The 13220-nt window shown below is 33.2% G+C and overlaps 1 protein-coding gene across 6 annotated transcripts in view; it reads right to left on the reverse strand.

Moving 5' to 3' along the window:
- Positions 1-13220, reverse strand: part of LOC117101489 (sushi, von Willebrand factor type A, EGF and pentraxin domain-containing protein 1-like) — a 47565-nt gene that overhangs the window by 19919 nt on the left and 14426 nt on the right. For 4 of the 6 annotated variants that reach the window (XM_033241490.1, XM_033241464.1, XM_033241482.1 and 1 more), the window contains exons 3-6: positions 8859-8876; positions 5644-5757; positions 3203-3319; positions 220-366 (exon numbers count right to left, since the gene is read on the reverse strand). In XM_033241490.1, coding sequence (XP_033097381.1) covers positions 220-366; positions 3203-3319; positions 5644-5757; positions 8859-8876 — 396 coding nt within the window. The remainder of the gene's footprint in view (positions 1-219; positions 367-3202; positions 3320-5643; positions 5758-8858; positions 8877-13220) is intronic. The other 2 variants (XM_033241498.1, XM_033241474.1) reach the window with 1 other exon arrangement.

Genomic DNA, 13220 nt, shown 5'->3' on the forward strand with positions numbered 1-13220 from the left:
CTCTGTCAGCATTTTAATTCGTTAATCAAAACAAGGATATCAATATTGTCCACTGTCTTCCCCATGAGGATATAATTATACAGATGTCTTATGCAACGTATAGAGGCCTATATTTAGACAAGTATTAGTCAGAAATAGAGATAGTGGTTACGTCCCTATTTCGTTAACTTCATGATTCTTAGACTGCTCTGTGGCCCTAAAAATGACTTTATCACTTACCGACAGATTTGCAGGGATTGTTGTCAATGACTTTTAACCACGGCTTGTTGCATACAGTTCTTTGTAACTGGCATTCAGATATATAGGTGTACATATCTGATCCACACACCGGTGAATATACCATCGAACACTGCTTGTCGCATGGAGCTATATAAAAATAAATATAGAAAACATACCGTAAACATCTATTTCAAATGAGACCCGGACCTCTTCATGAACCGAGTTTCTTATATAAATCTAATATGAATTTGATACCAGCAGTACAATTCTGTGACCACATTCTGTAAATCATTTCATCTATATAGCCTAGTGCAAGAGAAATGATGAGAGAAGATTGATAAAAAGACAATTTAGAAAACTCAAAAGAGCTTTTTATACAGTGTTCCAAAAATATAATATATCATTCATATTATGAACATATAAGTTAAAATATAAAACACATTAACTTGAAAATACATTGTAACTAACCTACATTCTCAAGCACACACTTTCACAACATTTACTTAATCTTATAACTCCAGAACATAATGCCGATAATGATGCTGCTGATTATGATGCTATAATAATTAAACTGATAAGCTCGTTTTATGGGATCCTACACACGAGGTCCTGCAATAACATAGGCCTACTGTACGTGAAACAGGATTCTGGAGCAGTTGCACTGTGGAACTTGCCAATTGTATGGTGAATCGAGATGACTGGAGACAACGATGGTTTACTCGAATGATGATGGTGATGATTAAAAGGTGGTGATGATGATAGTGATATTGAAGGTAATAATGATGGTGATGATGATGATGACGATGATGCTGCTGATTATTATTATTATTATTATACTATAATAATGACACTGATATATATATATATATGAATATATATATATATATATATGAATATACATATGATATTGAAGGAAGTGATTGACTTTTAAAGACACACCCCAATAATGCTCCTATAAGTAAATTAATTAAACAATTGAATACGTTCTCCCGAAGTAAACATAATAAATTACATAAGGACACTACATACTGGTATGTTCTACGTTTTAGTAAAAAATGATGTTCTTACTTACCATTTATAATTAATGCATTACGTTCAATTTAATACTAAGTAATGTCAACTGATATTAATCTTAGAGTTATATCATTAAATATTGAACATAGCACTAAGCGACCACTCATTAGTCTACACATGTATTAAATACAGAGATAATAAAACAAGGCATCTGTCTCTTATACACATCTAGATGTGTATAAGAGACAGATATAATATTAATTATATTAATTTACATATTCTTTGGGCTAGAAACCTCAATACCCACCTCAAATATTCTTTCTCATATTCCTGCGTATTTGAGCAATGATGATAACTTAAATTAAACTAATTTACATCAAAATTGAAAACTCACAACACATAACTAAATCAGAGAATGTACTTGTGATTTTCTTAGTGTGATGATATTCCATAACAACTCGATACGTTAGCCTACTGTAGCTAAGAGATAATTTTGTAATTATAAGTGAAGTTTTTTTATTATATGACTCAGATTCAATAATGATTCATTTTGATAAGAGAGTTAGTTATATGTGTACATATAGTTATTATCAGTGGCGGATCCAGGGTAGTTAAAATAGAGAAAGGGGAAGGGGAACACGCATAAACTTTCACAAAAATTAATGAAGAAAACCGAAACGACCTCAGTCCCAATATGCTTAGGGCTGAGGTAAAAAAAGTATGATTATGGCATCTCTAGATGACCGGAAATGGCACTCTCAGACATCAATTTAAGTATAATTTTCTTTTTTTCTTAATTTTTCTAATAATTTTGAAAAATTTAGGGGCCGGGCTGATCCCCCACCCACTTGAGCCTGTCACTGATTATACCCAAATGCATTAGCCTAAGAACCAACGTTATAAGCTATTTCACATATTTATTAACAAAAAATATTCCATCATGATAGCTTGTTAAAAGATATGGCTAACTAAACTAGTATTGAGATGCTGTATTGGTTTTATTATTGCAGTGTCTAGCTTGACGTCCTGATCATGAAACGTTAATCGAACTATTTTAAGGAAGGTTTAATTGTAATTAGTGAAGGTATAATTCTATTAATTTCATAGACTATCGCTCGTAAAAACGTACAGATAAGTAGTCCGCATGTCTCGAATAAAACCTAATACATTTCATAATTTAAATAATTTAAATAAATTAAATACATCATGGTGATTATCATCATCAAACGGTACGGAGACACAACGAATATGGAAACAATCAATTTATAGTATACTATTAGAATAATTTATCATGGAAGAATGGTTGCATAGATCATCACTTTAAATGTGTGGACATAATTAGGCGCATTCTTAATTCTTTTAAAAATTTATACACAACTAATGAAACTTATTTACTTTAATTTGATAAGTAATTAGTGTTAAATTGAAAATTAGAATGAGAAAAAAATCCTCGCCAGTAAACGGACTCGTTTAAAAAAAATAGTCTATATTTTTTGTATTACCAGTTAAAACATTTGATTTCCAATACGATCAAGTTGTCACTTAGGCCTATATACTCGTTTAAAAAAATAGTCTATATTTTTTTTTTATTACCAGTTAAAACATTTGATTTCCAATACGATCAAGTTGTCACTTAGGCCTATATACTAACTATAATACAAAGACTATTTTAATCAGTCTGTTAATTGACGGAGAATTGTTTCCCTCGTTTTAATGACTATAATTATACAAGTATAACCAATTCAAGTATTTATATATTGTAAAGTTTATTAATTTGATAAGAGTTAAATAAGACAAAAAAGGCATAAGTATTATATATAATTTTCCTTAAGCTATACCGTGCATCATGACGTCATAGACAATAACCGTTTTCATCAACTTACTTGCACCACAGTGCTCACGACAATAACTACGAAATAGTCATTCGCATAATTATTGAAGAAAAATATATGTATGTAGTATTACTTACACATATCGCACGTGCTTCCACTATACCCAGCTTTACATTTACAGACAAATGAGTCGTCTTTGCTTAATATACATTCGCCGGAATGTTTACATGGATTCGGTAAGCAAGGATCAATATCTGAAAGAACACAAAAAATATAGGCCTACATCAGTAAATGAGGACGTCCTTGTCCCTGTCTCTTATACGAATTGGGACCTTGTAGACGAGTGATTGGGATGGTACACGAAGACGATGGTTCTCTAAATTTATTTAGAATTGATCATTTCCAATTTGATGTCGTCAGTTCATCAAATTGACCTATTCATCACTAGGTCTACTTCCTTCCTTTGCTGCGTAATCATGATTTTTAAAAAATGCGTTATATACAAAGAATTATATATAGAATTATATATTATAGATACTTATACATACAATAATAAACAAGATATTTTTAGGCTTATGTACGGTAGTGATTTAGTATCTTCTGAAACACGTCCTCGCTATTTCTTATATTTACCAGTGACTACATCAGTTTTTAGTTTAGGCCTGTGTGAAGTGATAATATGTGTGTAATAAATGTATATACCTACAACACATTATGCATCTATTTTGTGCATTCATTATGATTATTATACTTCCATTAATGTGGTCCAAAAATAATTAACCTATGGCACCATTTTTGTTCTCTATATTTTTCAGTGCTTGTTGTATTCAGATACTGTCTCTTATACACATCTAGATGTGTATAAGAGACAGGTACTGACATGAGTACTAAGCTGAGCTGGCACTGGTTCACCCGGTAGCAGACGTAGACCCTACTTAGATGCAATGAGTATGTCACGTTCCATTGCATTTACATTTACACTAATTGAAAAACTGACAATGAATATTACCTATTCACAGAGGACAGCCTGTCTCTTATACACATCTAGATGTGTATAAGAGACAGGTAGCAAACACTTGCTGCATTTGTACGGTCGGCGTATTTCACAACTAAATGCTAACAAATTTAAGTCAAGTTAATAGATATGACTTAGTTTTTATCAACTGAGAATCATTGAATATGAATATGATATGAATATTTTACATCTTTGACATTTAGTCCTTGGTGTAAAATTAAAATAAATCCGACATTATCTCTATACAAGCATTAGGCTTTTGTGCGTTTGTGAGATATGCATATACGAAATGACAACAGCACTTTTAACTAAAATTTATTAGCACTAGCTTTCGTCCGTGTGTAATAAATGTATATACCTACAACACATTATGCATCTGTTTTGTGCATTCATTGTTATGATTATTATACTTCCATTAATGTGGTCCCAAAATAATTAACCAATGGCACCATTTTTGTTCTCTATATTTTTCAGTGCTTGTTGTATTCAGATATTAATATTAAAATATATACAGCAGGCCTAAAATATAATATTATTATGCATTACCATATTAGGGCATTCTATCACCATTAATACTATCATAATTATTGTTGACAAGGCATGAATCAAAATTCATTAGGCCTATATTTTCAATATCACTTAAGATTGATTTTTACAGATCTATAATACCCAAAGTACACCTTAGTCATGCACTCTGAAGACGATAATTGATTTCCATCAAAGAGAGCGAGGCAATTTCATCGATGCTCAAGAAGTTTCAACAAATAATAATATGGTAATGATCGCAGTTGAGATGGTCGCATGAGATCCGACTGTGTTCAATAAATAATTCACTATCTTTCTATACTTTTGTATGTTACATTTATAAATCATAATTTAACGAACATTTTCAACTCAAGATAATGAAATGTATCCAACATAAATGCACTTCATCGACAGTACTGCAGCCTTTACTATTAGGGAGCTTTCGATTGCACAACGACGGTAGGACATATAACGTAATGACGTCACTAAAAGTCATCTGCGCATGCGAGAACGTTAAAGTCACTTCGTCGAGTAGATTCTGGAACGCAATTTGGCCAAATTTACGTATGCAGAGAACGTAGGACGCCAGATAGGACGGTCGCGCATGAGTGATTTCGTTATCTAGCGTCGCGTCGTCGCACAAATAGAAAGCTCCTAAGACGAACCGTCATCAGCGTTTAATCCCTGTCCATGCTATCAAATTCAGTTTTATTTTACAAAAAAAATGTGACATGCTTAAATAATGGTCATGATGGCATCACATCATGAACATATATAGGCACATCGTAATGGGCATACAACCTGGCTTTAAAGAATATTGTATTTTTCTATAATTTTTAATTGCAATATATAGGCCTATATAGGGAACGTGAACATGCAATGACTATGAACACTTTATATAAATACTGTAAGCATATAACCATGTATGTGTACCTGTAAGAGTAACGTAGTCTGAAAACAATAAATAGGAAAATAAACTTGGAGAACAATGTTTTAATAATATTGGATGAATTATTGATTATATCTATATTTCCTTACCTTTCTCACACATGACACCATCATAACCAGGGGGGCATTTACACATGTACATATCACCATAACTAATGCATGTTCCGCCATGTTTGCATCGAGATACATTGCATATATCTGGCACTAAAAGGAAAATAAATGACAGAATGAGTAAGTCACGGTGGTGGTGGTAGCACCAGCAGCAGCAGTAGCAATAGCAGCAGCAGTAACAGTAGTAGTAGCAGCAGCAGCAGTAGTAGCAGCAGCAGCAGCAGTAGTAGTAGTAGTACACTGTAAAAACAGCGCGGAGCATTTAAACACAAAGCTCCACGCAATTTTGTCCCGTTTTTGGTAATTAGGTATTTGACATCATGATGTCAAGTACCTAAGCACATTTAATGCTAAACACGTCAAGATCCTAAATACATTAAGCCATGTCTTAACACGTTTAGCTTTTAACATAGGCGTAGATCCCGGGGGATGGGGATATATTCCCCCCCCCCCAATATTTGACAAGGGGATGGTCAATTGTATCATCCCCCTAATATTTTGACTATGTATGGAATAAAATGGAGCTTTACACACTTCAAAAGACTGTCACAGAAATAATTTGCACTGTCTTATGCGCTTACAAAGATGAAAATTAGCATAATGTATTAATGTTGATAACAAAATTATTTTATCTGATACCAATCTAAGCTCTTCTTTACTTAGATGTTAGATGTGCTTGCGAAGAGAGTCACATTTCACACTGAAGGATGTGTACGACATCAGTAATGTTATGTCAATTCCAAGAATGATGAGGAATTTATTAATTAGGCCTATAATAGCAAATTACATCAATTTATTTTGCAAAAACAAGGTTTCCAGCTTCAGAAGGGGGGGGGGTGCACATCCCCTGTCCGCACAAGGGCACACATTGGCGCTAACACCAGGCGCGTAACAGGGGTCTTGGGTCAGAGTGGGTATTTGTTTTCCCGGTTAGTAATTTACCATACCCACCTCACCCCACTCTCCATATAGAAAGCAATATGACATAGGGCTTATCTTATTTATAATATAGGCCACACACGTGTGTTTGAAACTAAATATAAGCATTTTCATCCTGGTTTTATTTATTACAAACGTATTCTTTCACCATCAATACACATTAAGGCCTTTCTTTTAGGTTAAAATGACCTATCTTAAATTTGTCTTTCTTGAGTTTGGGACTATTATGTGTTTAAATAACTTAAAAGGATAAACCTAAAAAAGCCCTAAAAAATGCGCGAAGCGCGCAAAATATCTTTGTGTTTTTAATTCTAATTTCGTCGGAATTGATGAAAACTCCCTAAAATGTGCAATTTATAGAGGAAATTAGCCTACCTTAACAATAAATGCGCGCAAAGAATTTGAGAATTTTAGGCACTTTCAGAGGATGCATTTGTCAAGGGGTGGGGAAAGATTTTCCAAAGATGGATATTTCCCCTTGACCCCCGGTGTTTTTAATTCTAATTTCGTTGGAATTGATCAAATCTCCCTAAAATGTGCAATTTTTAGAGGAAATTGGCCCATGTTAACAAGAAATGCGAAATTTTAGGTTTTTAGGCACTTTCAGGGGATGAAAAGCGCATTTATAAAGGGGTGGGGAAGATTTTTCAAAGATAGATATTTTCCCCTTGTCCCCCAGTGGTTACGCCATCGGGCAGCATAGATCAAAGGAGTTATGACAATTTTTTGAATTGGAGAATGGGTTGCAGGGTGTTGTGAGTCTGGTCATTATGATATATTATTATTCTTATATATTCTTATATATTCTTATTATTATCTTATACATTCTTGTCTTTATTTTTCTCTTATGTTTTTCTTTTTCTTTTCTTTTCTTTTCCTCTTCTTTCTCTTTCCCTCCCTCTCCCCTCTTTCTTTTCTCTTATTACCCAGCCCGGTACGACGGCTTGGTCAGCCCGGTAAAAACTGTTAGGGGAGGGGCAGTTTGGCCCCCCCCGCCCCTGTTACGACACTGGCTAACACGCCAATCATCCCCACCCCCAATAAAAAATACTTTTCTACGCCACTGGCTTTTAAACGTTTCACCCTCCTGAAATCCTCCACGCTGTTTTTACAGTGTAGCAGCAGCGTAGCAGCAGCAGCATCAGCAGCAGCAGCAGCAGCAGCAGCAGCAGCAGTAGTAGTAGTAGTAGTAGTAGTAGTAGTAGTAGTAGTAGTAGTAATAGTAGTAGTAGTAGTAGTAGTAGTAGTAGTAGTAGTAGTAGTTAGGCCTAGTAATTGTTGTTTTTCCTGTTGTTTTAGTGTAGTATCGATATCCCAATCAACCGCAGCTCCAGGGCATCGATTCAGTTCACTAGTACTATATTTCTATTAGAGTCATAATAATGGAAAGTTAAATTATGCGATCTAATCATACAACTGAATTAAAGTTAACATGTTAGTATTAATGATATTTGCAATTTCAATATTAACGTAACGTGCATTGTTATCAGTTGTGATGGCATTTCGTAATCAACTCTATGAATATCAGATTTATAAAAACTGACTTCACCATCAATACCTCGACCATTTCGATTACTTTACTGCGATTGCGGTGATTTCATATTGGCGTCTGAAGCCGGCCAACAAATTCGACATGACTATCATTTCTAAGAAAAATTCATTTTAATATAACACAGAATAATGGCCACTTCAAATCACTTGTTAGCAATGCGAGGACGTGTTGTTAGAAAAATCTTATTTGAAAATGAATTAACCTAGAAATTCACCAATTAAGTCCAGACAACCCAGTTACCCGATGGTTTTTTCAACTGAGTTTCACAGTGCGTGACGTGCACGTACGTATGCGCATGAGTTGATTTCGACTATTAATCCTCTCGGTAACAATTCATTATCTACGGGGTGTTTAATCAATGAGAGTGCAGCTTACTATAATCTGGAATGTTCATCTATTACATTTTGTTGCGTCTTTTATCATTTAAATATGACGCAATATTATAAAGAGAATCCCCTAATGTGCGCTTGCTACCATAATCATCACGTGATAAAACCATATAAAACCTAGATGATTTTTCCCCTGCTTTTTAATCGACGTATATTATATTTTTGAGAGGAATGTTGGTTTTGTTGGACATGAAAATAACCTCATTAATATTAATGATGAATAAGTTGTTATAACAACATTATGAGGTTATGGTTAGGGAGAGTTAGTATTAGCGTGCCTTGCAAACGACAGAAGAATACATGCATGAACTGACCTGTTTCTGTGACATTATCTGTGAAAACGATCAAACAAGATGAAGAAGAATATAAACGAAAGTTATTTAACGTGCAATCTACAAAGTAACATCCTAAAAATTTTGTAAAGAAGTGTCATTCCCTGACTCCAATTAGATTTAAATCGAGGAACAGGTTGACATAGGCCTATTGGAGAACACAGTGCACTAAATGTCCATCCAAAGTTGTTGAGTCGTTGGCCTACTACACTCCCAGCTGACTTTATGTGAAGCCATATTAAACTGTGCATACTGTACACTACTGTACAATATACAATGTTTGTCTTTCAGACAAAACAGAAACAATTATTTTTATCACACTTTGACTTCCAATAGATATGAACAGCCATAATTGATCAGATACTGCCGTCCATGCAGTGTAGCTTGTCTGGATCATGGAGGAAGAAAATAGTATACGGCAAATACAGTATAGCCCTATGTAGCAGGCTTCCTACGATTATACAAAATATAGGCATAATAATCATTATCTAGGATTATAATTATTATCTGTGTATGTAAATATTAATTACATTAGGCCAATAGATTGTTTAGCAAATCGTTTTTACAGAGGTCTAGGCAAATTATTAATCACCAGAATTAAATCTGGAAAACCCTTCAATCAGTTAATTACAGCATTGAACTGCTTATTTAAAAGAATGAAATAAGTTATAAAAATGTCAATAATCCGTCTATAAATCACTGTTTATTAGTTCGACATAAGCCTACGTTGCACATTTACATGTACCGGAATCTTGTCTTGGAACTGCATGAACTTGAACGTAATTTATTTGTAGGTCAGCGAGACTATTGTAGATCAAAACAATTTAGAATTTAATTATCGCTGAATTACAGAATTTTTACTATAATATCCTTAAATTGTCTGCTAATCAACTTAAGTGTCTAAAAGATAGGAACGGTATTTAATACACTGTGAGGAAACTACTATCTAATTTTGAAAGCTATAAAGCAAATGAAAAACAAAGTGGTCCACTGGTTATATTTAGATAATATAATATCATGCAGACTCAAAAAAGACTAAGAGAAGCCATAGTGATTCAATATTTTGTTCTTTTATTCGAACATCATTGAGGAGATGAAAAAAAGTGTGTCCATAGGGACCATATACCAGAATTGAAGTAAAGCAAACGCTTACTTAATATTAATGAAGAGAGGCAAATTATATACCTCCATGAGAGAAGTAGTATTAAATGTTATTGTTTAAGAAAAACTTAATAAATATCACGGAATTCCATCAGGGCAGTGTGACAAGCCAAACGATTACTCCTATAAACGATATTAATCGTTCACTAATTCCAAGAAAATAAAACACAAATAGTTATGTAGAGAAAGTAAGAAACATGATTAAGTTATTTATAGCTTATGTCATTTAAAGATGTATCTAAAGCCAGGCTCTGGAGAAAACAAAATTGATATGTTGTAGAACTGTAAGACACAAAAAGCATATTTGACAAAAAAAAACAACTCAGAAGCGGTTAATGAGATACAGATTTTTTAATATTTAAAAGCTGGGGAAAAAGGGGAAAACCACCCTTTTTCTTGTTTATTTTAAAATAATATTAAAACATCAACATAAATACAGAATCAGTGTAGGTCTATTTATAGTGTTCACATCTAGTTCTTACCCTGGATTATAGGCCTTATAAAATTAACGTTATACAATTAACATTGATTTTGCGCTTGCACAAATTTACAATTTGGTATCGTTTTAGAATTTGATATAATCTACCCCGTGAGTACGCATGTATATGAAGATAATTCCATCATTTGCGTTGAGAATGACTCATTTTTCCAAATTGAATTAGTAATTTTTACGACACGTAACATTTTGTTTTCTATTGTATAAAGATAGCACTGAAGGCAACTGCATTTATTCCATCTTTGGTTCGCTTTTGAATGTTAATTATATATGATATCAAGCATTCATGGGCGGGCCGGAAGATCATAAGACAGACGACAAAGAGATGTCTATCATTATTGATTACCGTATCTATTCTTTTATTTAAATTTACTTTGCTCCGTGGTCAACATCATTTATCATTATATAGGTAGGCTTACGTATTAGACCTACATACAGTAGGCCTAGATCTAATTTTTGTACGATGAACTTTTATTTTTACCATTGTTGCCTATAAATGTTGTTAAATTCCAAAAACGTAATGGGAAACAAACAGATAACGTATTTAAGTTTTGGATTCACTGTATGATCGTTATGAAAGTAGGCCTACTGGTCAAGTTGCAAATATATTATTAGGAAGTCCAGCCTTGAGTCCTATAAAAACGTGTTAGCTTTATTTTGCTAGACCTATCCGTCACTCATGGTCACTGAATTTACGGTGCATAATCTAACTGAACATATTGCTTCCTTATATTAGGTCTAATTACAGTTGCTATATAAATATAAATAGGCCTACTTTAGATTGAATGAGGGTTATCTAATTCTGCCTGTATTTTATTCTATAACCTTTCTTATATATTATTTAGGGAAAAAATGTAAATTCTGAAAATGTTTAAACGGTTTAATTCAGTATCGTATTTCACAGTTTAAAAAGAAATAAAATATCCGGATCTTGAAATTGATAGTAATATGTTTCTGTTCGAAACCAAGAAAAGAGCGGCCTAATTTTCTGGTCAAGGAAAAAAATTAACATACTAGTCATTACGGACGTACACTATAGGCCTACGTGACTGACAATCATTTACACATATTCTTCTATGCTTTTATCAAATCATATGAAATGTCAGATTTTAACAGCTGAAATGCTCAACGAATCATAAATTTAAATCCCTTGGGTTTAGCGTGTTTGACAAGTTACTCTGTTTACGAATCGACCACTACGGTTCTCTGTATTATTAGGCCTATTTTTTTCTCTTGTAGTTTGTTTCTTTCCCTTACGGGTAAATAATATACAAATGCGCCTATAATAGATTACTGTGATTTCTCGGAGAAATTCATCCAAGGCCATTCATAATTCCTTTGATGACGTACGGTACAATCTTACGAAGCTCTGATACAGCGGACAACGTGCACAATGTAAGGATGTGAATTAGAATGTCAATGCTTCTAATGATCGAGAATTCAGAGTTATGTCATGTTCTTTTTGACAAAGGATGATTCTATTACGTTACACATTTTTTATATATATATATAAAAACACATTTTATAATAACACTAAGACTGAAATTGCTTATAAAATAAGAACAAATTGGAGGGTGAGGTAAAATGTCAAAGAAGGTTTGTATTTTTATACAATAGAAAAACCAACGAATCTGTACCTCAATATTTGCAGTTGGAGTGACTACCCTCTATAATACATTACAGTAATATATTGCTGTACAATAATAATTTTCTATGTTTGAAAAGTGTGTAAAAAATAAGAACAAAATAAAAACATTTTCAGCCTGAAAGCGGCAAAATAAAATAAGAATACTGAGCCTGGACAACATTTAACTGGTTCTTATACAAAGAGTGTACAACAGGCTTATCTATTTATATAATATAAGTACCGGTAACAGTTTAAGGGCACTGTTTTGTTTAGTATGGTTTGAGGTGACAGTGTGGTGCACTGACGTACCGTATTAATGTTTGTAAATTCAAAATCTGGAAAACCTTCAACAAAAAGTAAAATATTAAATTAGTCATTAAACGGCGTTTGAAATATCATCTTAAAAATTAAGACAATTCAGTGTTAAGTTGACTTGAAACCAGCTAAGGATTAGGGTTTGCATTTGGAATTTATTTCTTTTTCGTAAAACCTCGAATAGAAGCCAAATGGGCTTGATCTCGAGAAGAAGCCCATCTGAAATTGAAGCCCCCTCTTTAGTTTGCAAAAGTACGGTAACTTCGAATAATATCTCTGTTTAGTGACCAATGTTTCCATTTTTATTCATAAATATTCGCAAGATTGAAGTAGGCCTAAAATAACTACGGTCGACATGACACTTTCAGAAAGACTACAATACAAGATATTTTTCTTTATGTACATCATTCTACAAAATTATAAGCCTACATGTATTTTGAGAGACTTGTTTACTGTTATAAACAAATATCAGTAATTCTCTTCTATTTCTTTTTTCAAGATAGTGTATAAGCAAAAACATAACTGTTAACATCCGGATATCGTATTAGAAGCCCCAGGAGTCTTATTATGTTTGTTAAAAATTACCCAGAGAGCAATGGGGATACATTGGTGAGATTAGAAAGTTAGTGTTGTTTTCTGAGGTCGAAAATGTTTACTCTATGTATTAACACTGTCAATATAGGCCTAATTGGCCATAGGTCTTTACTGTATGCGTTTTAATTTTCATTTAGTAGAGACAAGAATG

Source organism: Anneissia japonica, unplaced genomic scaffold, assembly GCF_011630105.1.
Source record: "Anneissia japonica isolate Jap-2015-1 unplaced genomic scaffold, ASM1163010v1 scaffold1005_len2656397_cov198, whole genome shotgun sequence".
NCBI lineage: Eukaryota > Metazoa > Echinodermata > Crinoidea > Comatulida > Comatulidae > Anneissia > Anneissia japonica.